This window comes from Dendrobates tinctorius, unplaced genomic scaffold, assembly GCF_039654945.1.
Source record: "Dendrobates tinctorius isolate UK_male_01 unplaced genomic scaffold, ASM3965494v1 ptg000060l, whole genome shotgun sequence".
NCBI classification, from domain to species: Eukaryota; Metazoa; Chordata; class Amphibia; order Anura; family Dendrobatidae; genus Dendrobates; species Dendrobates tinctorius.
In genome coordinates, this window is record NW_027361728.1 from 4,472,044 (window position 1) to 4,489,914 (window position 17,871).

The 17,871-nt window shown below is 43.1% G+C and overlaps 1 protein-coding gene across 3 annotated transcripts in view; it reads right to left on the reverse strand.

Annotated features, from left to right (window-relative positions):
* Window positions 1-867: 867 nt before the first annotated feature.
* Window positions 868-17,871, reverse strand: part of LOC141092477 (probable cation-transporting ATPase 13A5) — a 510,776-nt gene continuing 493,772 nt past the window's right edge. For all 3 annotated transcript variants that reach the window (XM_073578644.1, XM_073578645.1, XM_073578642.1), the window contains one exon: window positions 868-3,802. In XM_073578644.1, the coding sequence (XP_073434745.1) occupies window positions 3,611-3,802 (192 nt within the window). In that variant the 3' untranslated portion in view covers window positions 868-3,610. The remainder of the gene's footprint in view (window positions 3,803-17,871) is intronic.

Consider the following 17,871-nt stretch of genomic DNA (forward strand, 5'->3'; position numbering starts at 1 on the left):
TGTAATTTATATAATGCATTAATGGAAATTTGTCAGCAAGTTTAACCCTCTCCCCCATACTCTAAACCCTCTTTATACACAAATAGCCCAGTGAAAGATGAACTTGTTGGCACTAGGGATGGGCGAATCCTAAATTACTCGGAATCGCTAGACTCTAACGAGTCCGAGTGCAGGACTCGCTACTCGTTGCGAGTCTAGCGAGTCCAATGTTAATTAATGGGGAAGCGAGTTTGCAGCGATTCCTCTGCTGCTGGACCCGGATTGACTGTCAAAAATGATCCTACAGTGATAGCGAGTTAGCAAAACTCTGAATGCTCTCGGATTTAAACTCTGAAAGCAAAACTCGGATTTAAACTCTGAAAGCAAAACTCGGATTTAAACTCTGAAAGCAGAAAGCATTGATCTGAGAATCTGAGTAGAATACAAAACGGACCAAAACTAGGATTGCCATTGATTTACTTTGGACTCGTTACTGTGCGAGTAATCGCTTGGAAACTCGCAGAGTACCGAGTCCTGCGAGTCCCCTACTACTCGCAGAGTAACGAGTCCCTAGTTGGCACCTTTATTTTGTCAATCCGTTGCTTAAATTTTATGAAATCCCTATTTTAGCACTATTGAAATGAGGCATTAAGTGCAGTGGGCTGGAGAATGTACTTGGGCTACTTGCACATATAAACAGTTTATTGTTAAGAATTGGTCAAACTTAAGGACAGATTTCTTTAAAATTTCCCCCAAAAAACTATTCATATTTGAAAATGGAGATTTACAAAGAAAACTACCAGAAATTGGATTTTAAAAAAACTACCGTACACCATGCTGCATTTGAAAAAAGAGACATTAACCAGAAATAAAAACAAGACAATTGAATGTAAATGCATTGTTTGTATTGTACTGAATATTTCATGTTTACAGTTAAGATATAGTTGCTATATTCTGGAAAAAAAAGACACTCATGACGGGGTGAACTCATCTTTTCTACAACCATCTTTGCATCTCCTGCAACCCATTGTAATGTTAGGACATTGCTTGAAGACAATGTACTTAGTGTCTGTGCTCAATACTTCATTCTATATTCTATATTATAGATATAATACAATACCGTGAATTTTGTTTTGCATAACATTACTTTTTTTTAATATGTTGGAAAATCCGCTATGCTTCATTATAACATGAGTAATCCATCTTTTAAATGGCAAACGGATCACTATATACAATTCACAGAAACATTAAAAGTAGAGTGTGTGTTTATATATATATATATATATATATATATACACACATATATATATATACACTGTGTATATATATATACACACACATATACAGTGGCTCTTGAATGTATTCACCTCCCTTGGCTGTTTACCTATTTCGTTACATCACATACTGCATTTAAATATCTTTGTATTCCGATTTGTGTGATGCGTCAGCACTAAATAGTCTAAGTGGGTGAAGTGAGAAAAATAGGCATAAATTAAATTTATGGGATCAAATAACTCATAAAGGCATATAGGCCTAAATTGGCATATGCATCCTCTTTTGCCATGAAGCCCCTAAAAATTTCCAGTGCAAGCAATTACCTTCATAAATCACATGCTTAGTGACAGGAAGCCCCCCCAGTGTGCAATCTAAAGCCCTCATCACACACAGCGAGATCGCTAGCGAGATCGCTGCTGAGTCACAAGTTTTGTGACGCAACAGCGATCTCACCAGCGATCTCGCTGTTTCTAACATGTATCAGCAAACGGCCCCCCTCCGCCGGGTATCGCTGATCGTGCTCGAATGCCCTGGACTTTTTTTGATCGTTAGTCTCCCACTGGCCAGCACGCATCGCTGCGTGTGGCAGAGGGAGACCATTGATCATCGAGCTGGAGCTGGTATCCAAGGTAAACCGTGGGTAACTAAGCGGGCGCGTCACTTAGTTATCCGCTGTGTACCTTGGATACCAGCGTGCTGGCGTTGGGAGCTGGTATCCAAGGTAAGCAGGGGGTAACTAAGTGCCGCGCGCTTTAGTTACCCGCTGTTTACCTTGGATACCAGCTCCCGGCACCAGCACGTTTGTATCCAAGGTACACAGCGGGTAACTAAGTGACGAGCGCGCTTGTTACTCACGTTGTCGCTGGTCCTGATCGCTGGTGACATCTGCCTGTTTGGCAGCTCACCAGCGATCATGTAGCGACACACCAGCGATCCTGACCATATCATATTGTTGTCGGGATCGCTGGTGCGTTGCTATGTGTGACGGGGGCTTAAGTGTCACATGGTCTGCCAGTATATGCACATCTTTTCTGAAAGGCAATAGAGGCTGCAACACCATTAAGAGGCACAACTAACCAAACACCATGAAGACCAAGGAGATCTCCAAACCAGTCAGGGACAAAGTTGTAGAGACGTACAAGTCAGAGTTGGGTTTAAAATTACTCCAATCTCTGATGATCCTCTGGAGTACCATCAAATCCATTATCATCAAATGGAAAGTACATGGTACTACAACAGCCCTGCAAACAGATGGTTGCCCACCAAACCTCTCATCCTGGACAAGGAGGACATTAATCAGAGGTAGGACAAAGGCCAAAGGTAACCCTGAAGGTGTTGCAGAGTTCCCAAGTAGAGACTGGAGTATCTGTTCATACGACCACAATAATCCGTACACTCCATAGAGGTGACCTTTATGGAACAGTGGGCAGAAAAAAGGCATTACTTACACACAAAAAATGTAAGGCTCATTTTGAGTTTGCTGAAAGACATGTGGGAGACTCCCCAAGTGCATGGAGGAAGGTACTGTGATCAGATGAGACCAAAATTGAACTAAACGGTATGTCTGATGCCAATCCAACAGCTCATCACCCCAATAACATCATCCCCACAGTAAAACAGGTTTATGACAGCATCATGCTGTGGGAATGTTTTTTGGCAGCAGTGACAGGGAAAATAATCTGAGTCATGATCCGAGTCAAGGGAAGATGGATGATGCAAAAAAAAGGGATATTCTTGAGCAAAACTTACTTAATCCTGTTAGTGAATTGAGACTAGGACGGAGGTTCGCCTTCCAACAAGACAATGACCCAAAGCATACTGCTAAAGCAACACTCAAGTGGTTTAAGGGGAAAAGTGTAAATGCTTTGGATTGGCCTAGTAAAATCCCAGATCTTAATCCAATAGAGAATTTGTGGCCAGACTTGAAGATTGCTGTTCACCATTGGAAATAATCTAACTTGAATTAGCTGGAGCAGTTTTGCTTTGAGGAATGGGCAAATATCCCAGTGGCAAGCTGTGGAAAGCTCATAAAGACTTATCCAAAGTGACTTGACACAAAAGGAGGCTCTACAAAGTGCTGACTTTAGGGAGGTGAATAGTTATGCACACTGATATTTTCAGTTAATTTATCATATTTGTTCTTTGCTTCACAATAAAAATAAAACCAAATGTTCACAGTAATAGGCATGCTCTTTACATGAACTGATGCAAACGCAAAAAAAACAGTAAAATTCCAGGTTGTGTGGTAGCAAACCAAAAAAAAAATATCAAGGGTGAATTTTTTTTGCAAGCCACTGTATTTATATATTGTATATGTATAGCAATATTTTTCCTTTACTTGGTCTTTTGATCTTTGTTACTGATTGATCTTCAAAACACAGTCTTTTTCTAGTACTGAATACTGGTCCTTTCCAGGAAATGTGTCTTTCCTTAAAGAACTGTCTTTATGTTGTTCCAAAACCCACTGAATTTTCTTGTACTGGCTCTTTGATTTGTAGCCAAATTTCTTCTTTATCATCAACCAAAGTTCTCTGTGGTACACAAATACCTGGAGAAAATGACCAATAATTAGCAATATCACATAATTTATCTTATTAGTATTATATAGCACATTGTCATTAATTTAGGAGAATTCGTAAAATAGTAATTCAAAAATATGGCTCCATTGGAAAAAATAAATAGACTATCAGTTTAATCGCGCATTCAACTTAACATATTTTTCATTTTCTAGGCTCATGTCTCTTACAGATTTCATAATATATCATATATCATGGGGTATAATATACTGCTCCTCTCACAGAACCATATGGTTAAATGAAAAACTGTGTACTATTTCAAACCACCTGTAGGGAGATATAGAATCTTGCTGCATACAAACTCATTATATACTTTAGGTAGAGCTGTACATATCTGTATACAGTATTATCACTCTAATATTGGCTGAAAATATTGAAAGCACCGCACCATAATATGTTATTTTATTTTACCACTGGAGTGGTGCCTTCAATCTAAGATCCCTGACCCTACTCTTATACTCACCTACTGCTTTCCTCACTTTCTATCAGCGCCTCTCCTGTTGGTCTCAAGCAGTTTGATACCTGCAAAATCACTCCAGAGTTTCATAATAAAAAAAGTTATTTTTATAGGTGATGCTTCATTTTCCCTTTATATAGTCTATTTTAGTATGTTTAGGGCTGATCCCTGTCTATATGGTGGTGCCTTCTTTACATTATTATATCAAGGAGTGAGCCGGTGATCACAACTCAGTACAAGTCTTTGATAGCCTCATTTTGGCTCTCTTAGACTTGCATTAAGAGTTTGTGACATAACTTCTGACTTCCAGCCAGTCAGAAGTTGCTGTCACAAGATGGCATCACTCTGGTCCCAAGAAAATGTGAAGACACTGGAGGGTGAGTATAAGACTGGGACAGAGACCTTAAATTAGAAGCATCACTCCAGCACTGATAAAAAAAGAAATGTGGTGCTTGAAGGGAATCTGTGGTCTCTGAGCTTTTTGCTCTGGCTCTACATGTATGCTGTAGGCAATTATTGGCTAAAACATAATTAACAAATCATTCCTCCAATTCACATACAACTAAACAGAATGTTAGTCAATTTTAGTGTGTAATGTATGTTGAGCTCATCATGAAATCCTGAGTCTATGAATAGGCACAAGGTCTACCCAAGAAAGGACCTGCTAAAATAAAGAATTCTATATATATTCTTCAAGAAACATGGAGCAAAATATCCAAAAAGTAGTAAAATCACAATTTTATTAAAGATCATAAGAGGTAGCGATAAACATCCTAAATGAACAGAAAAGTAGCGGCATTGGTGCACAGTGTCAACAACTGTTCACAAATCCACAAAAGAAGTATCAGGTATGGGAAACATGATGCACTGTTAACAAAGAGTTCCAAAAAATAAGACTAAGACATATATAATCGGATGCCAACAGGTCCGGTAGCAGTGGCCAGAAAATGAAAAAATCCACACTAATAATATGAGTTATTATACCATGAAATATAATGACACAAGCAGTAACAGAAGCAAGCTGCAATGATAAATACAGCGTATAGGGGTGTCACATCAATGCCTTGTAAGAGTGACCAGGAAATTCCAGGTGAAAGAAAAGGAAAAAAGGCATCTTAACCATTGCAACCCATATGTGGACCAGCAGACAGATGTGTGCACTGGGCTTGTCAGTCTCCTGAAACTTCCTCTGGTAGATTTCAGGTGTGACTGCATACCTCTCTAGTAATGCGCTGTGAATGATCTCTGGTCCCCAGAAGACAAGTTATTAAAAGCTTCTCTTGTTTTTCCATTCAGACCAACGCTCAAAAATCTGGGCCATTCACTGACTGACACCTCATGTAGTAGGCAGAGGTTCTCAAATAATCGGAGATGTTCATCAATATCTGAGGTGTCCTCATTGAACTGTGGCATATCTGGGTACCTTAAAGATGGAGGCCCATCTCTCCTGTAATCCACTGTCCTCTGTGTGAGGACTGGTGGGGGTACTGTTACATGCACACCCAGATATATGCGTAACACTGCCACCCTGTCTATCTCTGTGGCCCGCTCTCCTAGCGCGACCAACATCCACCTCATCTCAGTCGGTCGATCCTACTTCATTTGGTGTCGGCCCTAAGCTGTGGTCCCTCCTCATGTTGTTGTTCACGGTCCTAGTCATCCAAGCATTGTATTAGAGTTGCCCGGTTGTCCTCCAACAACCACTCTAGCTCTCACTCAGAGCAAAGCGCTCTCAGCTCATCCTTCTTGAGCCTTTTGTAGATGGAGTCTGGCATCTCTTCTGACAAGTCTCTGCTCAGTAACTTTCCCTGGTATGCTGTCCAGAGATAGGTGTTCCCACCAGCTGCCGCCACCAAAATCACCCCAACTACTGCCTGCTTCAACCCCCTGTGTCAATTTCTCCCTCCCCCTTAAACATTATTCTTTAGCTCACAGAACAAAGCATTTTCCATCACCCGAGGCTGATGTGAGACCCCTGTGGTGACAGCTACCCTGGGTCTATTATTCCCATTCACACAATGAGCCTAACAGTTGGAGTACAATGGTGTGAAACCTTGAGATACAGAGGGGATTGATAGGATGATTGCTTTAAGGCCCCGTCACACTAAGCGAGATCGCTAGAGATATCACCTAAGCGTCACCGATTTTGTGACGCAGCAGCGATATTGCTAGCGATATCATATGTGTGATACTTACCTCCGACCAGCTCCCCCGCTGGTTATCGCTGATCGCGTGAGAACGTTCTGAGTCGTTTCTCGTCGGCTGCTTCCAGCTGGCGCCGACAAGCGACGCGTGGACGCAGGCAGGAGGACGTTTTTATCGCCGCGTCTGACAGGTAAGCAACGACCGCCAACCGCTGCTACGTTGCTGGTGAGATCTGCCTGTTTGGCAGCTCACTAGCTACCATTTAGCGATGCACCAGCGATCCTGACTGGGTCATAACGTTGTCAGGATCGCTGGTGCATCGCTAAATGTAATGGTACCCCATCTCTCCTGTAATCCACTGTCCTCTGTGTGAGGACTGGTGGGGGTACTGTTACATGCACTCCCAGATATTTGCTTAACACTGCCACTCTCTCTATCTCTGTGGCCCGCTCTCCTAGCGCGTCCAGCATCCACCTCATCTCAGTCGGTCGATCCAACTTCATTTGGTGTCGTCCCTAAGCTGTGGTCCCTCCTCATGTTGTTGTTCATGGTCCTAGTCATCCAAGTATTGTATTAGAGATGCCCGATTGTCCTCCAACAACCACTCTAGCTCTCACTCAGAGCAAAGCGCTCTCAGCTCATCCTTCTTGAGTTACTTGTAGATGGAGTCTGGCATCCCTTCTGACAAGTCTCTGCTCAGTAACTTTCCCTGGTATGCTGTCCAGAGATAGGTGATCCCACCAGCTGCCGCCACTTGTGAAGATCTGTGGTTGTGAGTTGTAATAATCACCTAGGCAGGTTAACAATGCAACTATTTTTATTCCATAAAATCCTTGGTTGTACAGCAAATCCATGCAAATGGCCAACATACAATGTCCTCAGTTCACAGGTTCCCAGTCTGAGATCTGAGATCTCCAAAACTCTGTTGTCCATCCATCCCAGCTCAGATCTTCTCACATCGAAATCACCCCAACTACTGCCTGATTCAACCCCCTGTGTCAATTTCTCCCTCCCCCTTAAACATTATTCTTTAGCTCACAGAACAAAGCATTTTCCATCACCTGAGGCTGATGTGAGACCCCTGTGGTGACAGCTCCCCTGGGTCTATTATTCCCATTCACACAATGAGCCTAGCAGTTGGAGTGCAATGGTGTAAAACCTTCAGATACAGAGGGGATTGATAGGATGATTGCTTTACATTTAACATTAGCAATCTACCATCTGGCCTTAAGGCCCTGTCACACACAGTGATCTTGCTAGCGAAATCACTGATTTTGTGATGACACAGCGATCTCACCAGCGAGATCACTGTGTGTGATGGGGATCAGCGACCGGCCCCCCTGATCGCTGATCGTGCTCAATCGTCCTGAGCCATTTTTTGATCGCTGATCTTCCGCTGGCCAGCACGCATCGCTGCGAGAGACAAGCTATCAGTGACGCTGGCTGCTAATGTAAACATCGGGTATCCAGGAGCCGACATGTACGCCGGTTTCCAAGGTAAACAGCAGGTATCCAAGAGCCATGGCTCCTGGATACCCGATGTTTACATTAGAAACCAGCTTGCTCGCTGGTCCTGATTGCTGGAGGGGCTGTCTATGTGACAGCTCACCAGCGATCAGTCTAACGATGTCCCAGCGATCCCATCCATGTCGGATCGTTGGTGGGATCGCTGGGACATCGTTATGTGTAACGGGTAGAGATGAGCGACTTTGCCTTTTTTCGGGTCGAGTTGGGTTTCATGAAACCCGACTTTCGCAAAAGTTGGGTCGAATGAAATCGGCCGACTATAGGGAAAAGTCGGAGGCCGACTGAAACATGAAACCCAATGCAAGTCAAAGGAGAAGCAAACTCGGCAGGGAGTGGAAGACAGTAAACACACCTACAGTGCCCATTCAATGCCAAAAACATCAATTCTTATAATTGAAGCTTGTCAACCTTAACTTACTTCCCAATAATAGTTACGCATTGAAAACTGGGGGTTATTTGGCTAAAGGTGTGGGGGGGTTGGGCTGGCTCGAGGTTTTCGTGTGCCCTGGGCCAAAGAGTGTCAGTGCGCCCCTTTAACACATACCACAACTCATGATGCTCGGATACGCCACAGAAATATACAGTAGGTATAGTACAATGACAAATACTTCACTGCTTACATGACATGACTGATCTATTTTAAATTGTACAATAGCTCAAACACAGGACAGTATATTACTCCATGCAGTGTTATGACCACCACATTGTGAGCCATACAGAATAATGAGCCCCATATATTTCTCCATACCAAATAATTAGTCACATATAATGTTCCATACAGTATATGATGAGCTCCACATAATGCTCCATATATAATGGGCCCCATTTGTAATGCTCCAGTGTATAATGTGCCCCTTAGATGCTGCTCCAGTGTCTGATCTGCCCCATTTACAATGCTCCAGTACATGATGGGCCTCAAGGATGATGCTCCAGTGTATCATGGGCCCTAATAATGCTCCATATATAATGGGCCCCATTTGTAATGCTCCAGTGTATAATGTGCCCCTTAGATGCTGCTCCAGTGTCTGATCTGCCCCATTTACATTGCTCCAGTACATGATGGGCCTCATGGATGATGTTCCATTGTATGATGGGCTCCAATAATGCTCCATATATAATGGGCCCCATTTGTAATGCTCCAGTGTATAATGTGCCCCTTAGATGCTGCTCCAGTGTCTGATCTGCCCCATTTACAATGCTCCAGTACATGAGGGGCCTCAAGGATGATGTTCCAGTGTATCATGGGCCCTAATAATGCTCCATATATAATGGGCCCCATTTGTAATGCTCCAGTGTATAATGTGCCCCTTAGATGCTGCTCCAGTGTCTGATCTGCCCCATTTACATTGCTCCAGTACATGATGGGCCCTATTTTTAATTAACCCAGGCATGGTATGTGAAAAGAGCTCCATGGAGTAATCTGAGGTGTGTGCTTCCACATCCTTCACTTTTGGTGTGGATGAAGCACACAAGGAAAGGGGTTGCTCCTGACCAGAAGCCTGCAGTTACGACTCAGTGCTTGCACTTTTTACAACTTCAGAAGAGGAGGCGATAGAGCTGGAGGCTGTTTCAGCAATGTAAGCCACAAACAGTTCCTGATATTCCTGCTTTAAAAGCAGTCTACCTACTCCCAGAAAAGGGAGCCTTACAGGCCTTCCAGAGCTACACCATGACGCTGGCTCAACACCTCCTGCCTTAGCTGCTGTTGTGTTTTTGGCACTACCAGTGCTAAGTGTCGAACGAAGATACTGTATAACAAGATACAAGCTGTATCGACTATAGTGTAAAAATTTGTTTCTCCGATTCACCTTATATATAGAAGGCTTAACCCACACACGCTCAGTCACTATGGATGTTGTAGGGAAGGTGGACTGACAGACAAATCAGCCTGTAGTGAGAAGCAGAGGTGTAGCGCAGTGTAGGTGTGAAACCGCTAAGATAAAGAGAAAGGGTGCAGTGTTTTAGCTTGCCCATTGGAGGGCAGTGGAGAGTGTAGGAGTGGGACTGAATAACTGCCATTGGTCAGAGAAACTGTTGGGTGATAGTGGGCGGAGTTACCAGAACTGGAAGTATAAAAGGCTGAGGGAAGGTTCTGGAAGAGTCAGTCAGTGAAGGGAGCACAGTAAAGAGGAAGTTCTGCTGAGGAAATAGAGACAGTGGAAAGGCTCCAGTGAGGACTGACAGTTGAGGCGGTCACGGGGGGTGGCCTAGAGGACGGTAGCTGCAGATGAAGACGGCCTGGGGCTATAATATGGACGGTGTGCTCAGACTGGTGCAGCGCTGTGGTGGTTGGGTCTAGACCAGCCACAGTGGAAGAGCCACAGAGGACGCTATGATTATTGTTACAAAGGAAGTAAAGGTACCGGGGCCTGTGTACAGAGAAATGTGAAACGGCTGTGGTGATTTGCTGTTGTTGACAAAAGGATGGGCACTAAAAACGGACCTGTTCAATACAAACTCTGTCTCAATCTCATGTTTGTCTGCGGCAAGAAAAGGGTCCCCCCCACAGTTGGTTATCCTTCAGATGATACCTTAATCCAAATTTTTGAAACAAGGTACTGTATCAGCACATACCAGGTGTGTCCAGTCTAGGGTTAAATTTCCATCTATACTTCCGGAGTCAGACACAGACACTCACAGGCTCACTATGTATTACACCAGAATTAAAAAAGTAGAAAAAGAGAAAGGTATTCATAGCGTACAGCAGTATACAGTGTTGTGGTACTTTTAAATCATCGTATATATTTCAGTCTCAGTAAGCCAGTCCAGAATCTCTGCTACTGGAAACTACCTGGATACAAGTATAGACGCAAAGTTGAGTGCTAGCAAAAATTTTGGAATTACTCATCGCTGGAAAACCTCCCGGTAGATGTTGCAGAGGCAATGCAGACCCGCAATTACTGTGTCTGTGGAGAAAGCGAAAAAGGTTCTTTGTGAAGAAAGGATTGCTTTATCGCAGTAGCGTGGATCACATCACCGTTACTCGTCTCCATCAAATTGTGATCGTGATCACAGGGAGAGATGTACCCATGGTCCTCACTGACTATCATGATGTGTCTCGTCATTTTGGAGTGCAAAAGACAGAAGCCACAGGCCGTAGGCGATTCTACTGGATTGGCATGAGAGGAGAAATTGAAAAATGGTGGCAGGAATGTCACACGTCTGTGACTTTCACAACTATGAAAGGTGATCATAAACCACCACTGCATCCGCTTGTAAGTTGACGCCCATTTGAAATGGTATCCATTGATCACCTGAAGGTAGAGGCCAGCAGGACAGGCCATAGCTACATCTTAAACATCATTGATCAATACACCAAATTTCTAGTGGCCGTCCCTGTGAAGGATTTTACTGCCCAGACTACACAGCGGTGGAGCAGGGAGAGGTAAGTATTGAAACTTGCAAGTGCTGTGGCCATTACCAAGCAGGGGGGCACACTCGTGGTCGACGGTATTGGCACAGGGCCCCTCATAGTACGCTGGTATGTCTGACGGTGAGTGGGCCCTCCCATCGTCTGAGACACTGTATTGTACTATGAGGGGCCCTGTGCCATTGCCGTCGGCCATCAGTGGGCCCATCCACCTGTTCAGAGCAACAGCACTTGCCCGAGTGCACCAGGTCTTGACCCCAGCCATTGGGGGAGGGGAGGGCAGCCCAGTTAGGGAGGTTTAAAAATTGGCATATGTTGATGTGTTGGCTGGACATTGAGCTGCTGCAAAGGGCGGAATTGGGCAAGTCCAAGGAAGAGGAGGAAAAAACCGAGGCACTTTTCTGGTAACCTATGTGTCATCAGGGGAAGGTGGGACAAAATCCTTTGAAACCCATGCATGGCTCATTTTAATGAAGGCTAGATCATCAACATTTTGGGTCGACAGACGGGTCCTTTTTTCTGTCAGGATTGATCCAGCAGCACTGAAGACTCTTTCAGATAACACACTAGCAGCAGGACAAGCGAACTCCTGTAAGGCATATTGTGCCAATTCAGGTCAGGCGTCCAGTTTAGAGGCCCAATAGTCAAAGGGGAATGACCTGTGAGGGAGAACATTAATATGGGAGGAAAAGTAGTTTGTAACCATAGTTGACAACTGCTGCCTGCTGTCACTTTTAATCATAGTAACATACATAGTTAGTAAGGCCGAAAAAAGACATTAGTCCATCCAGTTCAGCCTATACAATTCTGTCAAAATAAATCCCCAGATCTACGTCCTTCTAAAGAACCTAAAAATAACTGTAAGATACAATATTGTTACGCTCCAGGAAGACATCCAGGTCTCTCTTGAACCCTTCGACTGAGTTCGCCATCACACCTCCTCAGGCAGGGAATTCCAGATTCTCACTGCCCTAACAGTAAAGAATCCTCTTCTATGTTGGTGGAAAAACCTTTTCTCCTCCAGACGCAGAGAATGCCCCCTTGTGACCGTCACCTTCCTTGGTGTAAACAGATCTTTGGAGAGATATTTGTATTGTCCCCTTATATACTTATACATGGTTATTAGATCGCCCCTCAGTCGTCTTTTTTCTAGACTAAATAATCCTAATTTTGCTAATCTCTCTGGGAATTGTAGTTCCCCCATCCCCTTTATTAATTTTGTTGCCCTCCTTTGTACCTGCTCTAGTTCAATTATATCCTTCCTGAGCACCGGTGCCCAAAACTGTACACAGTACTCCATGTGCGGTCTAACCAGAGATTTGTACAGAGGCAGTATAGTGCTCTCATCATGTGTATCCAGACCTCTTTTAATGCACCCCATGATCCTGTTTGCCTTGGCAGTCACTGTCTGGCACTGGCTGCTCCAAGTAAGTTTATCATTAACTAGGATCACCAAGTCCTTCTCCATGTCAGATTTTCCAAGTGGTTTACTGTTCAGTGTGTAATGGTGATATTGATTCCTTCTTCCCATGTGTATAACCTTACATTCATCATTGTTAAACTGCATCTGCCACCTTTCGGCCCAAGTTCCCAACTTATCCAGATCCATCTGTAGCAGAATACTATCTTCTCTTGTATTGACTGCTTTACATAGTTTTGTATCATCTGCAAATATCGATATTTTACTGTGCAAACCTTCTACCAGATCGTTAATAAATATGTTGAAGAGAATAGGTCCCAACACCGACCCCTGCGGTACCCCACTGGTCCCACTGGATCATGTGGAAAATTTTGTGGTGCTGCTTGACAACACACAGGAGCTTTTCTCTGCCATTCAACCCACAACATCCTCACACTTGTATGGGTTCGTCAGTGGTGTAGCACGCTGACCAAATTTTGACAGGAAGCTAGAACCAGATACAGTCACCTTTTGATCTGTCTCATGGTCTTTTGCGGGCACCACGACATCCACTTCCCTTAATGTCACCCTTTCTCATATTGAATGACTTTATATAGCACAACCGCTAGATAAAAATATTAAAGATAAATTTATTAAACCAATAGAAAATTTGTATTTTTTTAATTCGCCTTGCTGACACATGGCAACAGCAGAAGAAGGAAAATTATTGCCACTGCTAAATTGTGACATTTGCTTACCTATGCACAGATAGGGCCAGTCACGCAACTGCTAGATTAACCCCTTAACGACCACCGATACGCCTTTTAACGGCGGCAATTAAGGGTACTTAAACCACAGCGCCGCTAATTCACGGCGCTGTGGAGTAAGTAAATAGCGCCCCCCAGTGTCGGATTTTCTCCGGGGTCTCGGCTGCAGGGGGTAGCCGAGACCCCAGAGAACATGAATCGGGTTGCTTTTTACCGACCCCGCTTTTGCAATCGCTGTTAATAACCCTATAACAGCGACCGCAAAAAGAAAAAGCCGTGATTTTGCATTTAATTTCTCCTTCCTCTGATGTGATCGCACATCAGAGAAGAGAGAAATAAGGTCCCCAATCCACCCTGTACCTCCCGGTGGTCCTCTGTCCCCTCCCGGTGGTCCTGGGTCCCTGCGGCTTCCTCCGGTGGGCACCGCCATCTTGGATCAGGAGAAAATGGTGGGCACATGCGCAGTGTGCCTGCCGGGAATCTGCAGGCTCCGGCTGGCAGATTCCATTCATTCATTTTGATCACTATGATAAACTATCAAAGTGATCAAAATAAAAAAATAGTAAATAGCCCCCCCGTTTATCACCCCCTTAGATAGGCAAACATAATGAAATAAAGAAAATATTTTTTTTTTCATTTTTCCATTAGGGCTAGGGTTAGGGTTAGGGCTATGGCTAGGGTTAGGGTCAGGGTTAGGGCTATGGTTAGGGCTAGGGTTAGGGCTAGGGTTAGGGTTAGAATTAGGGTTAGGGTTGGAATTAGGGTTAGGGCTAGAATTAGGATTAGGGCTAGGGTTATAATTAGGGTAAGGGCGAATTAGGATTAGGGTTAGAATTAGGATTAGGGTTGAGGGTTGGGATTAGGGTTAGCATTGGGATTAGGGTTAGGGGTGTGTTGGGGTTAAGGTTGAAGAAAGAATTGAGGGTTTTCCACTATTTACCAACTTTGGGGGTCTAATTTCTCCTGTTACCCTTGGGAAAATAAAAAAATTGGGGGATAAAAAAATCACTTGTGTGGAAATAAAAAGACTTTTCATTTTCACGGCTCTGCGTTATAAACTTCTGTGAAGCACTTGGGGGTTCAAAGTGCTCACCACACATCTAGATCAGCTCCTTGGGGGGTCTAGTTTCCAAAATGTCACTTGTGGAGGGTTTAAACTGTTTAGGCATATCAGGGGCTCTGCAAACGCAACATGACGCCCACAGAACATTCCATCAAAGTCTGCATTCCAAAATGGCCCTCCTTCCCTTCCGAGCTCTCCCATGCGCCCAAACAGTGGTGCCCCCCCACATATGGGGTATCAGCGTACTCAGGACAAATTGCACAACTTTTGTGGTCCAATTTCTCCTGTTACCCTTAGGAAAATAAAACATAGCGGGCTAAAAAAACATTTTTGAGGAAAAAAAATGATTTTTTATTATCATGGCTCTGCGTTTATTAACTTCTGTGAAGCACTTGGGGGTTTAAAGTGCTCACCACATATCTAGATAAGCTCCTTTAGGGGTCTAGTTTCCAAAATGGGGTCACTTGTGGGGGGTTTATACTGTTTAGGCACATCAGTGGCTCTGCAAACGCAACATGACGCCCGCAGACCATTCAATCAAAGTCTGCATTCCAAAGTGGCGTTCCTTCCCTTTCCAGCTCTCCCATGCGCCCAAACAGTGATTCCCCCCACATATGGGGTATCAGCATACTCAGGACAAATTGCACAACAACTATTGTGGTCCAATTTCTCCTGTTACCCTTGATAAAATAAAACATAGCGGGCTAAAAAATCATTTTTGAGGAAAAAAAAGTGATTTTTTTATTTTCACTGCTCTGCGTTATAAACTTCTGTGAAGCACTTGAAGGTTCAAAGTGCTCACCACACATCTAGATAAGTTCATTAAGGGGTCTAGTTTCCAAAATTGAGTCACTTATTAGGCGTTTCCACTGCTTAGGAACATTAGGGGCTCTCCGAACGCAACATGGCATCCGATCTCAATTGCAGCCAATTTTGTGTTGAAAAAGTCAAACGGCGCTCCTTCCCTTGTGAGTGCTGCTGTGCGCTGAAAAAGTGGTTTACCCCTACATATGGGGTATTGGCGTATTCAGGAGAAATTGCACAACAAATTTTGTGGTTTATTTTCTCTTTTACCACTTGAAAAAATAAAAAAAATGGTTCTGAATTACATTTTTTGCAAAAAAAAGATAAATGTTAATTCTTTCCTTCCACATTGCTTTAGTTCCTGTGAAGCACGTAAAGGGTTATTAAACTTCTTGAATGTGGTTTTGAGCACCTTGAGGTGTCTAGTTTTTAGAATGGTGTCAATTTTGGGCATTTTTTGTCATGTACACCCCTCAAAATGACTTTAAATATGATGTGGTCCCTAAAAAAATGGTTTTGTAAATTTTATTGTAAAAATGAGAAATCGTTTGTCAACTTTTATCCCTTATAACTTCCTAACAAAAAAAAAAATTGTTTCTAAAATTGTGCTGTTGTAAAGTAGACATGTGGGAAATGTTATTTATTAAGAAATTTATGTGACACATCTCTCTGATTTAAGGGCATAAAAATTTAAAGTTTTAAAATTGCAAAATTTTCAACATTTTTGCCATATTTCCATTTTTTCATAAATAAACACAAGACATATCGAAGAAATTTTACCACTAACATGTAGTACAATATGTTAAAGCGTTCCAGAGTTATAACCTCATAAAGTGACAGTGGTCAGAATTGAAAAAATTGGCCCGGTCATTTAGCTGTAAAATGGCTCTGTCAGTAAGGGGTTAAAATACACTATTTAACCAATAGAAAATTAGTATTCTCTATGTTCTCCCTGTGTTTGCATGGGTTTACTCTCGGTACTATGGTTTCTTCCCACATTCCAAAGAAATACTCATAGGGAATTTAGATTGTGAGCCCCAATGGGGACAGTACTAATAATGTCCATAAAGCGCAGTGGAATTAATGGTGCTACATAAGTGAGTAAAATAAATAAAATAAAAAATAAATGTCGCCTTCGTGACACACAGCAACAGCAGACTAAGGAAAATTATTGCCAATGATAAATTGTGATGTTTGCTTATCTCTGCAAGGATTGCGCCAGTCGCACAACTGCTAGATAAAAACATGCTTTTTATTAACCTTTATGAGACACGCCAACAGCAGACTCAGGGAAATTAATGGTAAATAGTGACGTTTCCTTAGATCGGCATGTTTTCCGCTGGTCGCACAACTGATAGATAAATATTAGCTATTTAAGCAATTGGCAAGGAATATTATTTAGCAATTAGCTTTTAAAAAGGATGTTACTATATGCTGGCACTGAGGAATATTATTTAGCTGTAAAAAAAAGTTATATATGCTGCTACACAGGAATATTATGTAACTGCAAAAAAAATGGTTCAGTATATACTGGTACTAACTAATATTAGTTGGCTCTAAAAACAGCTGCTTTGTATATTATGGTAGTGGATGAAACCCTGTCTATCTATCCCTAATCCCATAGTCTGTTCCTAATCCTAAACTATACAACACAATGCAAAATAGCAGAGATCTACAGCATGTACTTGCAATGATAATGTGATACCACACAGTTGCCTACCTTTCACTCTGCCTCCTATTAAATCTATCTCCACATAACAATGATCTAATCTCCACCCTCATGACCTCTTAAAAGAGCTTTTTGAAATCACAAACTCTCCCTATATGCTCTTTTTACTCTCCCTACGCTCACGCTATGCTCTTTCTACATTGTTTCCAGCTGCAATGTGCGCAATATGGTGCCGGCAGGGAATAAATATCCTCTATGATGCTTAAAGGCCAGCTAATCCCAGTAATGCCACACAAAAGATGGCGCCGGCATTACTGTGAATAGCAAGAAAACCCAACGTGTTCATTGGCTGCAAATAATGCGCCAAACATGCTGGGCAGGTCACTCAAATATACCGCTGCTGTGTGCGGGGAAAGCCTCAAACAAACACTTTACCAGAGTTGCTTGTTTGTTTGCCAATATTATCTCTAGGTTCTCCTGTGGCATGATGTTGTGTAATTTGCCTTTGTAGCGTGGATCGAGGATGCTGGCCAGCCAGTAGTCGCCATCCCTCATCATTTTGGCAATGCGGGGTTCCCTTTTTAGGATCCGCAAGGCATAATCGCACATGTGGGTCAATGTTCCAGGTGGCAATGATGCACTGCCCGTGGTGGGTGGAGGAGCAGTTTCTGGCAAGTCCACATCCCTACAGTCACGCACAAACACTGTACCTGACCTTGGAACGCCAATATTTTGTCTTGCCCCCTGAGAAACAACCTCCTGCCCAAAATAATCATCCCCCTCATCCTCCTCCACTTCCTCTTCTTCCTCCACCTCGACCAGGACAGTTCCCTGACCAGA